Here is a 21629-nt window from a genome sequence, read left to right as displayed (position 1 = left end):
AGCTCCCAGTGTCTTCATCTAAACGAGAAAGACAACTAAACAGATAATCTGTGGGCCATTTTACAGGTTTGTAGACTGGAAAAGATCAGTTAGTCAGAATAAGAGCTCAGCCAATGGTTATGTCAATGAGAGAGACAGGGTCAAATCATGGAAGACCACAAGTCTAACAGCTATAGAAGGAGAACGTAAAGTTGAAGGTAGCAGTAGCTCAGCCGATCCTCTGATCCAGGAAGGTGTCGTAACTAAACAAAACACCAGGCCAAATGTAGCTTCAAGAAAAAGAAATAAATTTATGGTAGAATTTACTGGAGAATTTAAATTTGGGGTGCTTTGACATTAACATAGTCTAGGACATATACACAAAAAAGGAAATAAATCATTATATAAGGTATACTAAACAAGATTTGATGATTAATTACTTTTATGGAAAAGGTGGAATAATGACACGAGTCATATTTAGAAGCCATGAGCTTTATGTCACCAGGACAATCCTATTGAGATTAAAAATCTTTTTTGGAAGAGGATCCTGGCCAAGACTGCCAGCGGCACACACGGCTTACAGAAAGTAGTGAACTATACGGAAGCAGTGGCAATGAGATACAAAGTTATGCCATCAGGATAGCATTTGTAAGATACGTTGTTGTAGTACTCCATAATCTGAGCAAGATGGAAACTGGGGATGCTGAAAAAAAATGTTCCCCTATAAATAGAATCGTGTTGAACTCCATGAGTGACATATGTAGGCCCTCTATGGCAGATAAGATCTGAGCCTGTGTAGTACAGTGCCAGAAAATCTCACCCAATTTTCTTTTTCGTATATCTGCCTGTTGAACTCAAATGTGTAGAATCCAGTGAGAGAGAAACAGATGTTTTAATATATGTGTTATTCATAACAGATGTCTAATGGGCTTCAAGCCCAAAGTTAATGTATGTGGTGGGTCTCAACTACTAAACAATATTATGGTGCACAGAGGTATTGACCCATCAACATTTCTTTAAGAATGTTTCACTATTTCATTGTTGCTTGTTCACGTTGTCTGTTGTTAAATACATAAATAAGTTCATATTACTTAATCAACTTAATCAAGTTGTATATGACCTCTTCCTCCCATCAGCAAAAACGGTTAAAGTAACAAAAAACTCCTCCCACTCCCTGTCGTCATTAATTCCAGCCGAGCCGGTCACCGGTCGACTGTTAAGGAATGTTCCCACTCTCTCTCATCAATGAGTGGGTAACATGGAGTACGAGAGTCGGTCAGTGTGAGTGAAATTGTAACTGACACGGAAACAAACCAATGAATTGTGTTAGGATGTGAATCGTCTTCAGTTATTGGTCCCACTCAGAGACCAACCCTTATTTGCTGAGCCAATAACTGATAAAGATGATTGATTGACGAACATTTTAACCAATTAGAAACCCATGTTTTCTTTTGGGCAGGTTCTCGGGTGAAGGGGTGGGGTGTTCGAGGTCATTCAGACCCTCTTCGACTCACTCTATCAGCGTGTGTTTGAGGGGTCGGGCGGCTGGTGAGGAATAGTCGCCGGGCGGTTGCACATTTCAGACGGAATTTGAGAAAGACACACCGCCGAAAAATTACACCAGAGGCTGAAGAAACCACCCCCGGTGACGACTTCTGTGAAATATCTCAATGCAGCGTCTGCGCCACACGTCCAACTAACAGAACGCAACCCGGCTACCAGACACTAGCCAAGCTAGCTTCATCCCTGAAAACTGACGGCGTCTGGCTTGTGATAGCTAGCCTCCCAGCTAATTATCCAGCAGCTAACATCATTTAGCGTGCTTCTCCTCGCGCAAGTCGAAACTACAGCAACCGCTCGCGTTGGAGCCGTTTAGCTCGCGAGCTCTGAATCCCACATTTGGACAAAAACAAATAACGGTCCCCCCTCCACACACTCCTTCCTAAACTAAACTGCCTGCCAGGGGGGGACAGCATCTGCGTTGCGTTGCTTGTTGTGACACCCATCACACCCATCTCCCCCAACCCCTTCACCTCTGCCCCCTCCACCTTTTTTCTTCTTCTTCTCCTCCACCCGAAACACTGGAAATCCAGAAGCTGTCGGAGAGCGGCGAAGGGCCGGTGGTGAGGCTGGGGGTGGGAACGGCTCCGGACTCGCAGGGAGTCGCAACGGTTACGGACGCCAAGCACAGCCGTGGGGATCTATCGAAAAGCATGGACGGACTGGCCGTGGAGGTTCGCGGCTCGAACGGGGCCTTCTACAAGGTAAACTGCTTGCAGTGGTTGTTTACTGTTGTCCCACCTTAAAGTTTTGTTTCATGGAAAGGCTGCTTTGTTTTCCCCTCCTCCCGAGAGATAAGCTAGCACAGTGTTTCTCAGCTAACGTTAGCGAGGAGGAGGAGCAGATGTGTTCCATTCCGGATAACCGCTAGCTGGACTTAGCTGAGAAGCTAAGTACACTTGTCATCAGCATGCATGGTTCATGTCTATCTTTATGAGCAAATGGTACTATAAATTCAAGATATTTAAGAAAAAAAGTCCCCATACATTGAGAAAACACGGGATGAAGGCATTTAAACCCGTAGCAAGCTAATAAAAAACAGCCAGCTGTTGTGCAGCTCCTATAAGAATATATTTGTGTTCTGACTCCCAGTGAAAAAAGCAGCCCTGAGGAGGAACAGTTGCTATACAGATAGACTTTCTGTTTCATTTCTGTGTAAGCCACTGTTGCTGCTATTCACTGAGATAAAAAATCTAATTAAATATCAAACTTGGTTTCTCCTTTAATTATGTACATTTTACGTTGTAAGAGCACACAGTAGGCATTCTGACCCACATGGCTCTTCTCTTGAAGTTTTCAGCTGCTCTGCCAGCCCACACCACAGTTTAAGCAACCATCCTATATTTACTCCCACGTTGCTTCACCTGTTGTTTTTGTTTTACAGGGTGACAGGTTTGACTCTGACGTGGTCAAACACTTTCCAAAACCATTTGCTCTCCTTATTCCGCCGCTTTCCTTCTTTGCATTAAATTTCCCGCTCTGTGTGTGGGGTTCCAGCTCTGTAGAATTCAGCAGGCGTAAGATAAACTAAAAATGAAAACCCCGACTTCTTCAGGATCAACTCTTAGGCTTTCCATACGAGGGAAGTGAGTTGGCACAATTTGGGTTATTTGTCCAGGATGAAGGTTGTAGAGCTGGTGGCTTTAATCAACCACATGGTTGCTGACTTCATGATGAAGACTTCCACTCCTTTCCATGAGTCACGTAATGTCAGGAGAGCTTGACTTTGCTTTGCCCTGTGGCATTTTTGAAACAGATTAATTTTGAAGGCAAATTAATTTCTGTACTTGTCTTAAACATACATTTGGTCCACTGCCTAGACATTACTATTTGGCTGTTTTAGTTAGTGTTTTTTTGTTTGGTTTTTTTTAATCAGCTGATCATGATTTCCTGTCCCTGTTTCAGATCAGAGTCCTTTAACATTAACACATGGTCCCAATCAGGACACTGGCAGTGTAATCTGTTTATAATAAATTAACTGTACATTTGACCATTTGGTGACTGTCCCAACTTACTCATAAAGACTTTCTGGACATGGCACAATCTGCTTTTCCTGGTGATGATGGATATTTCGTCCTTTCTGTAATTTCTGCAGGACAGCCTCAATATGCTGCTTCAACTTCAGGTTAACCTAAATAATATTAGCTAATAAGATAATAAGATTGTAAAATGTTCATAGTTTTACTAGGGATGCACCGATTTAATTGTCCCTGATTTTCTTAATTTGGGGTGATCTGCGATTGGCCGATATTGACATGAGAAACCGATCTTATCTAGCTTTGCAAAAGTCACGTCTGGGTTTCGCCGGTTAATAACAGTCACCCCACTGTTACCATCTTAGCTTTTTAGTCTCTATATTCAGTGTCTTTATCGGCCTAAATCAGAATCGGCAGGTCAGGGTTTTTAATTATTTGTAACCAGCCAGAAAACTGCAGTTGGTGCACCTCTGGCTTTAACATTTGTTTCTATCTACTCTCTAAAATGCTGCTGCATTCTTCAATAAACTCTCGTGTTGCCCCTGGCGATGTTTTCATTCAGTATCTGAAGTGCTAAGCTAACATTAGCATGTTGCTCTGTTTTCACGTGGCTCATTGATAATAAATATCGCAACATTTCCAGTTAATCGTTTGTGAATGTGAAGACTTATGATTTAGTTTTTCCTAGGGATACCATCAGGCCATGTGACACAAACGGAGCTAGAGCTGCAACAGCCAATACAATCTCTCTTTTACCTTCAGCTACGCTGCTAAGGGTGAAAAAAGATTTGTTGTGAGGAAAAACTGAGAGTCATTCAATCAGAAAAACATTTTCATGAGCTTCAATTCTGTTGTCCAACACGTCTGCATTAAAATAAACCACATCTTTCAGAGGCTGGCTCCAGAAAAAGCAGCTGTTTCTATGATACGTCTGACAAAAACAGACATCCCCATTTTAAACAGCCGTCCTTATCTCCCTCTGGTCCCATTAGAGATAAAACAGACAGTAAACTACCCAAAATACCTCAGATGCACTGTAAAAAAAAATTTTTTTTCATCTTCTGCTGTCACTCAAGTAGCACAGCGTCTCTGTAGTTTGCCTTTTCAAAAACACCTGAAATCTGTTGAGGGGATGTTGGGGGGGGGGGGGGGGGGGGGGGGGGTACTGGGGAACCGACAGCTGCACCTCCAAAACATAAAGTGGCAGCAAAGAGATGGATGTTTAAATGATTCAGCGTCGACAAATGCTTTTTCTTAAGTCTTAAGTTTGTAATTCATCTCTTTTAAAATATGTTGGTGAAAAGCTGTTGGAAGAAGTGCTGAATTCTGCATTGTTTCACTGATGAATGTTTCTGCTGTGTGGTTCAGAATAAGAATCAGTAGATTCACGACTTACGGCTTCTTCTCACTGGAACTGCATCCACACCTGCAGCTTCTGTCAGCTGACCAGGTTTTCCTAATGCAATAAGCAAGAAATCAATCATTTTTATTTGCACGATTTGTCGTTTTTCTCTTTCTACCAAAAACTGGATAAGTCTTTAGTCTGCTGATTTTATTTTATTAACACTTTTGTTTTGAGACTTCATAATTCATTTTATTTATTTCTGTTGTTTTTATTTATTTAGAATATTTAAAAATGTCTTCCAGTTCCAGTGTTAAATGTTCAATAGAACTTAAAGTTTATTGACCTTTGAGAATGTGTTCTTGAATGATTATGCCAAATGGTCTCAAAACAATAATTTTATCGTTTATTGCAATAACTTTGGGGGCAATGTCGAGCAGAATTTCTTATGGTGACAGTAGGTCCACGACTACAGGCCTAACCACACAGATGTGTTAGAACTGTACATGAAGGATGTTTTGTGATTAGAAAAATGAATACATATGACTCCAGGTTATTCAATTACAAAAAAACCAAACTTTATAGACCCCAAAACGAAATGAAATGTTATAAACTCTTATCATCAAAGTATCTTCAAAGAGTTGTGGTGACGCTGTGACCAGGAATCTCTGTGAATCTCCACTAGCAGTCAGTCTGGCAGTGAATCTGATAAGGCCTCTGACTGAAGACTGTTGCCGTATGAGAGTCTCATGACATAACGGCACATTTGGTCATCAGAGACTATATTTCACAGTGACATGTCCTGGATGACATCATCAGATGTCCTGGATGACATCATCATTTGCTTTAGCAGTTCTTCTTTAAACCTCTGCTTGGCTCAGGAGTTGACAACCTTTACAACCCCAAAATCATTGTCCAAACAAAATTGGACTTTTTGTCCAAACAAACAAACAAAAAAAAGCTTAAATAAAGATTTTAAGAAAATAATATGATTTGCTTTTTCATGAAAAATAAATAAAATATTTCTTTTTGATTTTAGGGTTTAAAATAAAGAAAATCATCAAAATGTCCAAATATGCATAATTCAGCTTGTCATTCTCTGTTAGCAAGAATGTAGCGACAGCGGCGAGGAACGCTCCCCTATAACCAGAAGAAACCTCCAGCAGAACCAGAGCGTCCATCTGCCTCTGATTGGCTGTCATATGAGCAACAAAGGAATCTCCCACCGTGCCCCCTCTCCAAACACCTCCAAACAGCTCATTTTTCACCCCTAGAAAAAGTCCGGAATGACCCGACCAAAACTGTCCTCACCAGTATTCCCTGCTTCCCACTGAAGTGGGATCTTCTGAGCCTTTAGTCCCATTTATGGTAGCGTCACTCTAGGCCCCTTCCACCTGTTTCTACCCAGTGGTAGATGTGACAGATTTGTGAATCACATATTTTTGTACGCTTTTTCTTTCTCAAAACTACTCAGGGAATTTGACACAAGCCATTTAGGCTGCAGACGAACAGTCAGACGAAGACAGCCGAGTCGTTTTCATCCCGCTAGTGAGAGGAAATTTTCTCTGCTGTCGGTCGTCACTTTCACCCGACGCTGAATTCACAGCCAGAGAACGGTGTCAGCAGCAACGTGCTGCCTTGGCTGCCTATCAGGGCCCAAGATGCTCTGTTTCAGAAGCAGTCGCACTGTTGGCCTGAAAGCCAGCTGTCAGCATGCACAAATCTAACGCACACAGTCCAGATCCTTATGTTTCTACAGCATGTGTGATGATAAAATCTTTTTTTTTCTTCTCTTTACTGTGTTTTTCTTCAGGGTTTTATCAAAGATGTCCATGAAGACTCACTCACTATTGTATTTGAAAACAAGTAAGTGTGAGGTTTCTGTTGTTCTGTCTACATGTATTAAGTAATTGGTTAATAAATTTGGTGGTTTCTGAAATTTTTTCCTTTTTGTCATGTTACAAGGAATGATTGTCTTCTGCCTTCAATGCAGCATTACAATTCTAATTCTTAGACATTTGTACTGAAATACAGATTTATTGTATAACTCTGCTCCAGTGAAGCTCACTTATATGCACCAATAGCTCCACAGGCTTTGTCCAACATGTAAATTGAACACAACTTTAAATTGTTCAGGCAGTGCGATAAGGAGGATAATAACTAATGAGAAATTAATAATAAACTGAGAAATAAACTGACTACTTTGATCAAACGTATATAAACTGCAATAAACCTTTCAAATGGTTCAGGAAGTGCAATTAGGAATTCTAAATATAATGTAAAATAAATAAGAAAGTTTGATGTCACTCAGAGCACAAAGCATAGAATTAGACTGAATAGATTTGCCTTAATGCATCGGGCACATTGTCACTGATACCCCATCTAAAAACATTTTTTTCCAACATTGGGACAGATAGATAGATAGATAGATTTATCTATCTATCTATACAGATATTATTACATCAGTGCATCTCTAGTTGCATCAGACTTTGATGTATTTATTAGAAAAAAGATTTTTCATCATAAAGTGAAGTCAGTGCTAAGCTCTATTACACTTTCTCCTCTACAGGCTAAAGTTTATGCCTGTTTTCTTTTCACAGTTGCTCAGTTTCAGCCTAACAGGAAGGAGAGTATTCCTAAACGTCACTTTTCAACTTTGCCACAGATTCTCAACTGTACTCCGGTCTGCTCTTTGACTAGGACATTCTAACATTGACATGCTTGTATGTGCTATAGTAAACCATCAGCTCTCAGCATGGTGCAGGGATGATTGGGTGACTTCTTGAGGCATTTAGGGATCTGAATTTAAATGTAGACTTTACTTTTTTGCATATTTGTATTTGTTTAAAAAGAAGCAGTGTTTGTGTTAATAAACACATGTATAATGAAAATTGTAGTTGTAACATGACAAAAATAAAAAAAAGAATCCCCAAGGGGTATGAATGCCTTAGCAAGGAACTGTAGTCTAAATAAAAGCTCAAAGGAAAGTAAGTTGGAAATCCGATGACTGTAACAAGACTTTGCTCTAGGCCTTTAAAATGTCCCTCTTCAGCACCCGTGCCTGGGACGCAGCTGTCCGTACGTGTCTTGGAACAGGTCATTTTAAAACCTTCCTTCTCTTCTCGTCTCTGTCCCGACCACACTGCTGCCACAACTTTCTTTCCTCCTGAACCCACCTACTGCCCCCCCAAACCTCCAGGCTTCCCTTTGGTCCCTCATGGCTGAGTGTAGATCGTGTGGCTCTCCTAAAAATAGTGATCCATGGTATGTGAGATAGGAGGGGGGGAGAGAAAGTGGTACTACCATGCCCAGTGTCAGTTTTGGGACGGTTCCCAGCCTGACTTCTTGTCCTTCTACTCTCTCTGAGCACATGGAGGTGTTGGAGAGGTTTCCTGGGAGAAATTTTAAAGGCGTTTTAGTTGCTAAAAAATGATGGATTAAAAAATGTAAGAGATGTTCCAGATCAGAGGCTCTACACGAATGAGCTAGATTTCAGTGTGGTCTCCTATCTGTAATATTGGGGTGCACCAATAAATCGGCCCAGATTTCCTTCATTTTTGCACATCGGGTGATACTTAAATGAGAAACTGTTCTTATCCACCTCTTAGAAAGTCTGAAAATCAGCCACTGTCCTCTTTTGCTCTGCCAAAAGCGGTTGGCTGACGAACCGGCCAACAAGGTCATGTCTGCACTCTGCACATGTGCGATCAACAGTACTCACCCAACTTAGTAGCTTTGTTGCTTAATTTAGAAATTTCTCAGACAAAAAAAATTTGGTATCAGCCAAAATCGGATTCTGCTTTTTAAAGATCAGGAATCGGCCGGAAAACTGCATTCGGTGAATCTTTAGCTTTAACATCTGATTCGAAGGATTTACCCGTCACCATATTCTGAAATAAACTCATGTTCAGCCTCTGCTGATGATTCAAACTCTGAAGTGTTAGGCTAACTAACATCTCTGTTTTTATATTGGTGATAGATATAATGTTACAATCATTGGTGAACGTCATAAATTTAAAGGCTCGTGCTTCAGCTGATCTATGTCCAGTTCTGTTGCTAGGGATACCATCAGATCATGTGACACAGAACGACTTAGAGCTACAACAGCCAATACAATCTGTGTTTATTTTCAGACACAAAAAAAAAAAGTGGCATTGGACAAAATCGGAATCAGCAGGCCAGGTATTTTACAGATCTGTGATCGGTCAGAAAACTGCAACCAGTGCACCGCTACCGTATAGGACACCTATGAAAATGTTATTTGGTCAAATCAAAGATTATCTTATTGTTGTACAACAAAGACAATTTATTACAGCAGACCAAGATAAGATTACTGACGACATTTAAAGTTTTAATGAGCAATCTTTGCAATCAGGATGTTAAATGGCTGAAACAGACGGTATTTAATATGAACTGTGTTAAAACTGTTTGTCTCGTCGTGTTCAAGCTGGCAGCCTGAGAGACAGCTGCCGTTCAGCGACGTGCGGCTGCCTCCTCCAGCCGACTACCACAAAGACATCGGCGAAGGCGAGGAGGTGGAGGTGAGAACTGCTGCGCTGCTCCGTTCTAGCCCAGGTCTCACACCTGGACTTCCTGCTGAACTAACGCGCCTGTGGTCTCCGCAGGTCTACTCCAGGGCCAACGAGCAGGAGCCGTGCGGGTGGTGGTTAGCACGGGTCAGGATGATGAAGGGGGAGGTAGGTGGCTGGATACTGGGAGAATAAAATAACCCGGAGACAACAAAAGAATTCACTGTCATTGTCGCCGTCATCTGTTTGAAACAAAGCTAAAAGAAAGTTGTGTGGAGGTGAAAAATGGAGGTGAAAAAGTATATAAACACTTCCTGCTTCCATTTGACTTAAAAGAAAGCATCAAAGCCAGATGTTGTTAATCGAACGCTGTTGAATAATTAATGAATTAAACCAGCCGTATAAAAGCCAGATTTTTATCAGTTTTCTGCTCGGTGTCATGAGAGTGACTCTGTGTTTACACAATGCCAGGCTGGAACAACACCAACGACACAAACCCCCTGTAGTCTGTGTTGTTTCAGTATTATTTAAACATATTACACTGCCTGGGTTACTGCTGTCAAGACACAAAACCCAGTGCTAATTTAAATGTAAAGCGCACAATAGAAATAACTGAAGATACCCAGAATATAAATGAGCTGAGCCATAACTCTGACTGTGAGGTTTACAGGATCTGCTTGGATCCTTTGAATGTGTGGAATATGAATCAACTGGCCTTTTTTTTTTTTTTTAGGGTTGTCATAATAATAAAACTTCAAACTCCATATTGATACTAAGAAAAATACTTTTTTCTTTTTTTAAATGGCTCAGGATTCTTTCTAACATAGTTAGAATATGCCAAAAATATAATTACAATATGGCAACATTTTAGCCTTCTTAATTGGGCCAAAAACCAATAAGAATTTAGCTGTTATTTATAAAAATGTAAAATTTAAAAATCTCACTTCGTTTGTTTGACAAAACAGTAGAACACTTGGTATAACTAATGTTAACTAACCTGGACAGTATTATTTTCTTTTTTAATTTTGCCCCTTATTGTAGTTTCACATTCTGTTTTGTTTTAGCTTAGTGTTGATCTTTATGCTTCCACTAACCTTTAACTTTCTGCTGGTAGATCTTTATATTTATATTCTGTTCTAATATTGTTTCTGAAAGTATTTTGATTCAGTTCTGCAATGATTTCATTTTATCGTAGCTGCTTATCTTTAGCAGGTGCTTCCATTAGCCAATTATCTGCTGATAGAAATAAATTATACTATCTGGCATTTCCCTGCGTTAATTCGTACTGCGGTAGAACGGGGCGCTGTGGGATGTGGAACTTTGAGTCTCTGTTATGGCAGTGTTGCTGCTGAAGGAAATGCAACAATTTGGCAAATGTAAGCGGGACTGTTTGTATCGATTCCTACGCAAATGAGTGTCTTTGAACCGTCGATTTGTTTGCCTGCCGTAGCCTCAGGCTAGTGAATTTGTGACAATAGGTTGAGAGAAGGTGAAGAAGTAACTGTTTTAGATTAATCTGCAAACAGTTAAAAATTAAGTTTGAAGTCCATCATCAGGGCTTTTATTCAGAGTGGAAAACCTCAGCTTCCCTGATTTAGCTTCACCTTTGTTAAATTAATCAATTTAAACCCTAAAGGCCAGCTAGTTTAATAATACCTTAAAAAAATCAGAATCGTAGAGTTTAGTAACTGGATGCTTAACTACAAAATTCACCCTAGTACCTCTTAGGTTTAATTGGCTAATCTTGACTGGAGCTTTGATGGTTTAAAATTACACTAATTTCAGTAATTATCATAAAACCTCAATCAGTCCAAGTCTCTTAACCGAGCAGCAGTCTGAATAGTAGGAGATAAAACCCTAACCGCCTGATCCTGGGGATCTTTTTGTATTTCTTCTTAAACTAAAACAACTAAACTATACTCCCTATAACTGTTATAAATGTCTGTTGTGGCGTTTCAGTTTTACGTAATCGAATACGCAGCTTGCGATGCCACATACAACGAGATTGTCACGTCGGAGCGCATCAGGCCTCTGAACCCCAACAGCCCCGCCTCTCGAAACACGTTCCACAAGATGACCATCCCCGTCCCGGAAGACCTGAGGGACATGTGAGTCCGCCTTTGTCCAGCTTTATTGTGATGCTGAGATTTCTCAGCAGCTTTCTGCAGATCTCAAGCAGTGCTTTGAGATGTGTGTTTGTGTGTGTGTGTGTGTCTTGTTTTTGTCAGATGTGCAAGTGATGACATTCACAAAGACTTCAGAAAAGCTATCGGAGCCAACTGCATCTTCTACAGCGCTCAAACACATGATCTCATTGTCCTGGTTAGGAAATTCCAAAATTCCTTTAAGTTAGATAATTGTTAGATCTCATATTGACCTGTTTTGTTTTTTTTACCCCCCACAAGTCTACAAATGACACAACGGTAAAGCGTGCAACACTCCTGAGTGACATGCATTTCCGCAGCATCCGCACCAAGCTCATCCTAATGTCCCGCAATGAAGAAGCCACCAAACATTTGGAGGTAAAATGTTCATCAGCAAATATTCATTGGTTTTATTTCACAAATGTTGTCCCTGTTGGCCTTAGATTTCATCTTCAGGATGGTAACAATGTGGTTCTCAGTAGTTATTTGCATAAAATACTTCCAGAGGGCTTACACAGGGTTAGCTAAGGGGCTCCCCATGGTTGGGCCGACATGCCGAGTCTGTTCTCATTGTCGCAGTTGGGTGATGAAAATCCCGTCATTTGTTCTCTGCTTCATGTCCATCACCCCTTCAACTTTTTGCCCCGTCTCCATGCGACCCTATTGAGTGATTGGTCTGAATTTTGTGGATGTGCTTATTTAGCCAGGCCAAACTATTCAACTTCCAGAAGCTTTTCTTTTTTTGAGCCAGAGAACGTTTAGGAAGTACATACTGAAACCTTAAAATCCCTCTGCCTGGTTCTAGTTTGATGCAGAGAACGTTCCTCTGACGCCTTCTGTTCTGTTCTTTTTTAAATTTTTTTATTTATTTTTTTTTAACCAATAAAATGGAAAAATGAGATGATGTTTTCCAGCTCATCAATCATTATTTCCTCCTCTGAACTCGTGTAATAGTTGATCCTCTCACCATGATCGCTGTGTTTACTGTAGGCTGTGAACCACAGTTACTGCTGTGAACCACACTCAGCAAAACACCAGGAGCGGTTTCACTGGAGCTCAGCTCAGGAGGTCTTGACCCCTGAATTTCAAGCAGGCCTTACATTTAGTCACAGGTCAAATTGACCTGTTCCTGTCATCTGGGGCTGAAAAACCTAAAACGTTCTTTTTACACTTTGGTTCATATTCTTGGAACCAGCAGTTTCCAAATACCTTCAGGTCAAAGATTGTGATTTTTAGAGTGCACAGATAAATCAGCTAGCCTAAAACCTGACCCGATTTTCTTAACTTTGGGAGATCGGTGATCAGGTGAAGCTTACATCAGAAAACGATCTCATCCACAGGTCTTAACTGTGTCCCCTAGAGAGGGCACTGGCCCCCAGTGTGTTAACAGTAGCCCCCCCCAACTGTTGCTGAGTCATTGTAAATAACTTTTCACACACAAAAAAAAATTTTAATCAGCTTTTAAACATTGGTTATCAGGCAGATCGCTGCAATCAGTGCACCCACAAGGAAAAGGAAAGGAAAACACAAGGACTTTCAGCCATATTGCCTCTGGGGTCAGTGGCTGAGCTGATGAGCAGAACACCAGCGTAAAATGAACCAGTGAGACACGAACCTGTCCACTTTTAGTCTTCCTGATGTTGCTTGTGTTTGGGTTCCCTTTCTTAGACCAGTAAGCAGCTAGCAGCAGCGTACCAGGAAGAGGTCCGAGTCAGAGAGGACCTGATGGGCCTCGCCATTGGTTCCCACGGTGCCAACATCCAGCAGGCCAGGAAGGTGCCTGGAGTGACGGCCATCGAGCTTGAGGAGGAGAGCTGTACCTTCAGGATCTACGGAGAGGTGAGCGCCCCACTCAGGTTGCTACTGTTAGCTGCTGCTCCCTGAAAGCTCTCTGATGCTGGACTTGTGTGCTGTGTTCCAGACTCCTGAAGCTGTGAAGCAGGCGAGAGAATATCTGGAGTTCAAAGAAGATTACTTCCAGGTTCCCAGGAACCTTGTAGGTGAGTGTAGCAGCTTGACCTTCCCATCATTTGGTGGCTTAAGACATATTCGTCTAGGATTAGTTTTATCTGTTGTGATGATTGCAGATTGTCTGTTTTTAATCCTGTGCGAATTGGCGAAGTCAGTAATTTAAGAAAAAATTCCCCTGCTGTGTTTTGCTGAACTCCGAGGTCCTGTAATAACACTAATCACTTCTTGTTTTAGGTGCTGTGTAGTTGGACTGCTTATGCCAGTATTTTCATACTTTGCTATTTTTATAATACTAACTGCTTCAATAGAACCTTCCTGCCGACAGTAACTCTGAAAAATTTGATTTAATATAAGTTACAACAGCATTTAATCTCCCTCTGGGATCAATAAAGTATTTTTGTATTTGAATCAAAATAGTGGCTCCCATCAAGTATTGCACTGTGCGGTAAGACTGGTTTACCTCTGTAATACAGCTGGCTGGCACACTGAGCTGTGGCCGCAGCCGGAAAAATAGTTTGAACGTCGACTCCTGTCATTCCTCAAGTCGACTTGAAAGAGCTCGTTAACATCATATCTAGGAGATGTCTGTGAATTTCAGCGACATCTCAGGCTTCTGTCATCCCATACGGACGCATCACATAAAAAGCAGACGTTGTGGAGTGATTTATGTATTACATGGCGTCCCACGCGAATATGGCTTTTGACGCCGTTTGCTTCCGTTTCCTTCCAGGCAAAGTCATCGGAAAGAACGGCAAAGTCATCCAGGAGATAGTGGACAAGTCGGGCGTGGTCCGCGTCCGGATCGAGGGAGACAATGACAAAAAGCTTCCCCGGGAGGAGGTAGGCAGGCAGGGGGCTGGCAGAGACGACACTGCCAGCAGCAAAGAGGTGAATTCTCCGTTCGGCTCGTCTCTCTGACACCCACATCATTCCTTCTGCTTTGCTGCTCCACGCTGCATCTTTGTTCCTCCTCACCTGTCAGTAGTGCTTCCGCTTTAACAGCTCTCAACACACAGCTAACTGTATTTCTAGTGTGTGGCTCTCATGTTGTGTTGCTATTAGTTGATGGATTGACATGTTTCTGTTTTTTGTTTTCAACACCGTGATTAAACCCTGAACTTGTCATTTGTGCTTCATTAGGGCATGGTTCCCTTTGTGTTTGTTGGCACTAAGGAAAACATCAGCAATGCTCAGGCCTTGTTGGAGTACCATGTGTCCTACCTGCAGGTTGGTTCATCCAGTTTCTCTCTCTTAAATACAGTAGATGAAGAAACTCTGTATGTTCCAAAGCTAATCTCAATCAATGTGAACACACACTGTGAAACATGGAGGTGGCAGCATATTGCTGTGGGGATGCTGCTTTCAGAAAACTTGGAAGAAATCTTTAAACGAACCTAAATCATCCACTGACTATCAGCAGAGGGTTTTCCACAAATTAGTAGAATAAAGATGAAATATTACCAGAAGAAAGTCGTAAAATTACTATCAAAGTTATTTTGAAAGCCAAGTTGTGATATTTACGATGAGACGTGAGCAGCTGGTCTCGTCCGTGTGGTTTCCTTCAGAATAGACACTGCAGTTTGTGCAATTGCTTCAAACTGCTGCTGCTGATGACGATCAGATTTGGATGTGTTGGAAAAATGAAGTATGTCCAATTTGTGAAACCAACAGCAAACTATTGACTCCACAAGATGCTCAACATTCCTCATTTTAATGTTTAATTTTTTTGTGTGGGAGTTATTATAAAATGACTACCTAATTCTTCTAACATTACGACTCTCTTCTTGTATTATTAGAATCTTATTTTATCAATAATAATTGACATTTTGCTAAATGTTATGTTTATTGCTTATGTCATAGTCGACTGATTTTATAATGTAAAACACTTAGGACTGCCTTGTTGCTGAAATGTGCAACACAAATAAACTTGACTTAATATGACTTTATTCTGGTAATATTGACTTTTATTGCGTCTTTATCCAGGTAATATGACTTTGTTGTTTAACTTTATTCTTGTAATCTTATGACATTTTTGTCATATGACTATTGTTGTTACGACCTCATTCTTGAATTGTTTTGACTTCATTCTTTATTGATAAATCACATGACTTTATTCTTGTGTACTTATGACAATTATACTGATATGACTTAATATATCGGATATCTATATAGGCCTAAATTTTCAAATGGGTGCATTCCTTGTTTTCGTATCTGAGTTTGCAGCAGGGAGTTTGCTTCTTTCGTTCTGACTTCGTTCCCGTACTAGTCCGTTATTAGTGAGCCTGCAGGCCCTTCACCTGTCTCCTGCCGGCCTGAATCCTCAGGAGGGAAGCTGCTGATAGTCTTGTTTTGGCCTTACCTCATGAGCTTTTATAAATAGCTCCTCTCTGTGGGGCCGGCTACAGGGTGCTCTAGGGTGTAGGTTACAGGCCATCCGGACCCTCAGCTTCCAAAGATAACTCCCAAGCCCCCCTGCCCTGCCTCGTTTCCCCCTCGCCTCCCGCAAGGATCCAGCTGTCATTGGTGGAGTCAGCTGTCACACTCCCGTTAGAGAACTGCTGCCACTTCCTTCTGCCTTCAGGTCCAGAAAGTATTTCTGTAGTGACAGACACAATGATGTTGTTTCTAGAGTGTTTGTTCTGCTCTAAGGAGTAAAACAGTTCTCATTCAGACTTATTAAAGACTTGGAAACAGTCATCTGTGTATAAATATTTTTGCATTACTGCCACCTACTGGGGATTATGAGAAAATGTAAAGAAATAAACAACTAGTCTGGTTTTTTTTTTGGTTTTTTTTTACAGATGAGATTTATTTAAAAACAAATAAAGTGGTAATTTAAAAAAAGAGAGGCTTAACTTATTTTACCTTCTGTATGTATTTGAATATGTTCAGCAAATACCACATAGGTTGATAACAGCTTGTTCTGCAGGAGGTGGAGCAGCTGCGCCTCGAGCGCCTCCAGATTGACGAGCAGCTCCGTCAGATCGGGGTGGGATACCGTGTGGCCCCCAGCCGACCCGCTGGGCCCGGCGGTGACCGGGAGAAAGGTTACATGACGGACGAGAGCAGCAACTCTCTCCACGCATCTCGTACGTACGGCGGGCGTGGCCGAGGACGAAGACCCTCCAATACCCAGTACTCTGGATACGGTGAGACGGAAGGAACAAAAACGCTTCACCTGGATATGATGCAACAGTTTTTCCCCCCTAGATTTACAGCTGATTATTTACACAAAAAAAATATATATATATTTTTAAATGTTTGATTTTTGTTCCCAGGCACAAACTCCGAACTGTCAAATGCTTCCGAGTCGGAGGACGTCAACGACCGCGACCTGAGGCCCCGTGGCATCGGTGGGGACGAAAGAGGCTCCAGACGGGGAGGCAGGGGCCGAGGTGCAAACTCGGGACGGGGGCGCGGGGGCCCCGCAGCCAAGCCCTCCAACTCAATTAGCTCAGGTGTGTTACATTTCATTGTTCTTTTCAGTGCAATCGACCTGGTAACTCTGCTGTAGCTGCAGAGCCAAGGCTCATGTGGAAGAAATCTGACTTTATGGAACAGAACCATTGTCAAAACAATGCAAAATGTACAGACCCATTCAATAAATTAGATTATTATTGAAAAGTTCATTTATTTTAGGAACTTTAACACTAAGTGAAACATGTTAAATAGACTAATTACACACAGATGGATGTTTGAAAGCCTTTATTTCTGTTCTGATTTTTTATTTACATTTAATTGAAACAGCAAATTTAAAATTAAAATATTAATTAAAACCAGACCAATAAAAAAAATTTCAAAAGAAATGTAGCCATTATGTTTAATGTAGGTTGCAATTGGTTAAAATGTACTTTTAATCTGATGAATATTATCAGAATTCATATTATTTATTCAGTATGACTGTACTTGGTTTGTTGGAAGCTGAAAAACACTTGAGACCGTGCTGGAGGCTCAATGACCATAAATACACAGACAGGTTTAGATGGGAGCATTTATACTGGCCAAAGTCCAGCTCTAAATCTAATTGGAAATGGATGTCCACAGATTTTGGACATAAAACAGATGTTTACAGATGTAATCCGGTCTGATTAAACTTCAGCTGTTTTACAAAGTATGGGCCCAAACTGGAATGCTTGGATGTTCAGAGCTGGAAGAGAGATACAGGATTTTATTTTCTCTCCAATTTGTCCAAAATTTAAAAAACATTTTTTTTCCGATTTCACAATCAGGTGCTAGTATGCCTAAATATATAAAATAATTAACTGTAATAAAAGAAATGACTTTGAAGATTATGTATGTTTATGTAATAATAATTACACTTTGAATAAAGTGTAATTATGAATCATTTGTGTGATCATATGTGTGATTAGTAGGAGTGCACCAATCTTTAAAAAAAACCTAACCTGTCAATTCTGATTCTGTCAGACCTTTTTTTTTTACGTGTGTGAAAAGTCAGTTGGTGGTTATGCAGAAGATGGATTTTCATTTCATACACTATTTATTGAATTAATTTAGTAGACAAATGATAAAAATATTGAGTCATATTTCTGATCTTGTCAGTTCTGAGGGATCCAGACAGCAACCCGTACGCTCTGCTGGAGGGAGAGGGCGAGCTTGCAGACGCCGACCTCAGTGAGGGCACGGTGGGGGACCGCCACAGACGCTCCCGCCGGCGCCGTAACGACCAGGAGCCCAGCGTGATGGACGCCGCCACAGAGTCGGACAATCAGGCCGGCCCCAGTGAGAACGGACTAGGTGAGAACCACCCGGTGTGTTGCAAACAGCTGAAAGTAAAGCTTCTCCAGAACTTAATCAGTTTTTTTCCGATTTGATGATTAGACGAAGAAGCTCGACCTCAGCGCCGCAACCGAAGCCGCCGGCGCCGTAACCGTGGCAGCCGGCCAGAGGGAGGGTCCGCCAGTCGTGACAGGCAGCCAGGAGAAAGTGGTGAGCAGCAGCAGCAACAGCGCTCTCTGGGGAATCAACACACACTCCCTCTGAGTGCTCCAGCTAACAGTTTGATGTTTCTTAGTGACCGTAGCCGACTACATATCCCGTCCTGAGTCCCAGAGCAGACAGAACCTGCCTCAGAAGGAGAACCACTCTGGACCTGAACCCAAGGTAAACGCACAGACACACCAATCAGAGTGCTGGGACTCAATTTCAATCTTTTGTTAAGCTATGAGCTCCTGATTCCAGATTTTCTTTAGGACAAAATGAGAAGAGAAATTGTTCAAAACATTTTCATGTCATCCATCCATTTATTATTTATACCAAGATCAATAGTGGCATCACATCGCTGTAAGTACATTTTTTTATATAGCAACATCCACAGATTACAATCACAAAGTGCTTCACAGATAAAATAAGCTAAAAAATAGCAGTTGCTATAAAACATGATTTACCATTTTAAAATAAATGCAAAATTATCTGTAGTTATCTTACATTTGTCTTAATGGAAGTTCACCCTCTCAAGAGCAATAAACTTTAATTTTGTACAGAAGACTGCACACTGTGACAGGAAGGCATTCTAAATATCAAAATTAAAACACAACTAAAACCAATAAGTAAAAACCACACACAACCAAAACCATAAATATAATGGCTTATGAAGGTTCTCTAAGCAAAATTGTCCTTCAATAAATATTAATCAGAATGGAAATGATTGAGCTCATTTTAATTCATCATGTGATTAATTACTGTACAACTGCGTATCAGAGTTGTTGTATATAGAATTATTTTCTGGCAAAAAAAAATCACAAATTTTGAGATTAATCCCAGACATTTTCACAAAATAACTGGAAAATTTTGAGTCAAATTTTTGACTTTTGAAACTTGGGTAAGTTCAGAATTTTCTGGCTGAAATTTACTTTTTTCTATCCACAATGGCCCCTACATATAATTATTGACAGGTTTAATTATGAGTTTATTGCAAATTTGACTAGCTTCACCTGCAGATGGCAGTATTTCTTCTGCTACGCCACTATAGTGAGTTTCTCACTGATTTCAAAACCAGCCTACTTTGAGTGTTTTTCATACAGTGATTTCCACGTCAAGCGGCATTGTTGGCACTATAAACGATGCCTCCACGTCACATTTTTGAGTTTCTGACTGGTCAGGAACTGATGAGGGCTGACCAAGCTGAAAATCTTCTGTCTCTGGTCAACTCTGGCTGATTTGTTGTTGCATCTCTAACAGAGAGCTTCCAAGATCGTTTGGTGCTGAATCTCAACATTTCTCTCCCCTTCACAGGAGAACGGAACCAGTGCAAAGAAGGAGGAGCGAACGCCCTCAAAGCGTTCTCCTAGCAAAGAGACGCCGACTTTGGTCAATGGGGTCTCATAAGGAGACGAGCCCCCACTCCCTCGCGAACCCAAGTCTCAAGCAAGACTCCATGGCAAACTGTGTCCCTGCTTGCATTAACTTAAACCTTAAGAGATGAAAAGTACCTGACAAAATACCTGAGTTCATACTATGAGATGGAAAAAGTATTAAAAAAACACAAAAAAAACACAAAAAAAGAAAACCGACAAACGCATCTACTTAAAACCACACGTTAACGGTGTATGCTATCCTATCTATCAGTACTTAGTGCTTATTTAAAAACTCAACTAGCTTGCCAAAAGAGAGCTGGTGCATATTTCTCAAGATACTGAAAACACAAACAGGACAAGACTTTTTTTTTTTTTTTAACGGTTGACTTTCTTTGTATCCTTTTTGTTTAATGTTAATTCTGTTCATTGTTTATCACTGGTTTGGACTGGGCTGTTGCTCTCTCCACCAAAAAAAAAAAATCGGACATGTCTCGGTGTTAACAGAACCGACGAGAGATGTGAGCCGCAGGCGTGCGAGCAGACAGTCCTGTAGTTCATGCGAAGCAGTGTTCACGCAGAGCAAAGATGGACAGATCGGAATATTGATAGACATTGTGCCTTGAATTTGGAAAAAAAAAAAAAAAAAGAAATAAAAACTTAAGTTTTTTCATGAAGTTTGGTTTTGTTTCCTGAGAAGACGGTAACAAGAGGGGGAAGTTCTTCTAGTTTTATTTTTTATTTAAAATTTGGTTTGATGGATGGAACAGAAGGGGAGTGATCTAGAATCAGAAAATGGCTGACCAGTGTAAAAGAGTGGGAGGGGTAAACAAAGTCTGGTGCCAAATACAAAATCCTAACGGCGCTTGTCCTCATTCCGTGTATAATGGGGGCGGTGGGGCAGAGCGTTCAGACCCGTTAGTGCGCACGAGTGAAGGGATTTGGCAACGATAAAACTAAACCACGAGGGTTGACGTAACGAAGCAAAGTGCTGAGGGGATGTCGTGTTCCCCCTCTTGCCTATAGATCTTTCAACGGTCCAGGGTTAAGTCCAGACAGGCACACTTGAACTGTAGATTTAAATTTACAAAGAAAACTACACAGTGCCTCTTTCTCTGTGTCGGAGGGGCAGCGGCAACTTCAGCCTCTGCTGATTTCAACCACTGCAGTGGACGGGTCCGGAAGCACCGGGTGGGGGTAGGGGTGGGGGTGGGGGGGCTTCTAATGGGAGGGCGTGGAGGGCCGAGAGACTGCAGACTGTGGGACAGGGACGAGAGCCACATGGGACACAGTTACACATACACACACAGAGCACCAGGGGGCGCACAGATCAATGCGGTTTACGGGAGAAAAAAGAAGGAAGATGTATGTCCTGTAGAGGGCAGTAGAGTTGGGTGGAAGGGACTGGAAACCTGAGTGGCTCTCTGCTCATGTTGTTACTGTTGTCTTGGTTACAGCTCTCCGTTCTTACTTTTTTTTGTTGCTATTTCCACATCTTTAGAAAAATCTGAAATAAAACATTGAAGTGAAATCAACCTCTCCTGTGGAAATGAGCTCTGATTTCTTTGTCTTGTGAGTTTGCAGTCTATTTTTCTACCTTGCATGGCATTTAGTTACTGAGTGGTGCCTGTCTAGTGCATGAGGAAAGGGTATTAATCTTTTTTATTAATATTATTTTAAAGTCATTGTTTAACAAGCTAGAATTGCTGCTAATCTACCCACTGAATGTCCATCTAATGTAGAAACTCTGCCTTTGGAGGAGAACTTTATTTGTGACTAAATCAACTTTTTTTTTCTACCCTTGGGTCCATCTTTGA

General features: G+C 41.2%; 1 protein-coding gene across 2 annotated transcripts; it reads left to right on the top strand.

Moving 5' to 3' along the window:
* Window positions 1-1477: 1477 nt before the first annotated feature.
* fxr2 (FMR1 autosomal homolog 2) lies at window positions 1478-21347 on the top strand. 2 transcript variants are annotated; one of them, XM_032583318.1, is made up of 17 exons: window positions 1478-2243; window positions 6671-6723; window positions 9305-9398; window positions 9483-9554; window positions 11346-11494; window positions 11615-11708; window positions 11792-11908; window positions 13199-13369; window positions 13452-13530; window positions 14232-14341; window positions 14642-14728; window positions 16431-16650; window positions 16780-16959; window positions 18062-18256; window positions 18341-18448; window positions 18534-18622; window positions 19754-21347. In XM_032583318.1, the coding sequence occupies exons 1-17, from the start codon at window positions 2193-2195 to the stop codon at window positions 19844-19846; spliced, it is 1962 nt and encodes a 653-aa protein (XP_032439209.1). In that variant the 5' UTR covers window positions 1478-2192; the 3' UTR covers window positions 19847-21347. The 2 variants fall into 2 exon arrangements, with proteins under 2 accessions (XP_032439209.1, XP_032439208.1); XM_032583317.1 differs by having other exon boundaries at window positions 14232-14389.
* Window positions 21348-21629: the final 282 nt, after the last annotated feature.

Source organism: Xiphophorus hellerii, chromosome 14 (genome assembly GCF_003331165.1).
Source record: "Xiphophorus hellerii strain 12219 chromosome 14, Xiphophorus_hellerii-4.1, whole genome shotgun sequence".
NCBI lineage: Eukaryota > Metazoa > Chordata > Actinopteri > Cyprinodontiformes > Poeciliidae > Xiphophorus > Xiphophorus hellerii.
The sequence above is the reverse complement of the archived record's forward strand: the minus strand, read 5'-3'. Positions and strand labels throughout refer to the sequence as shown.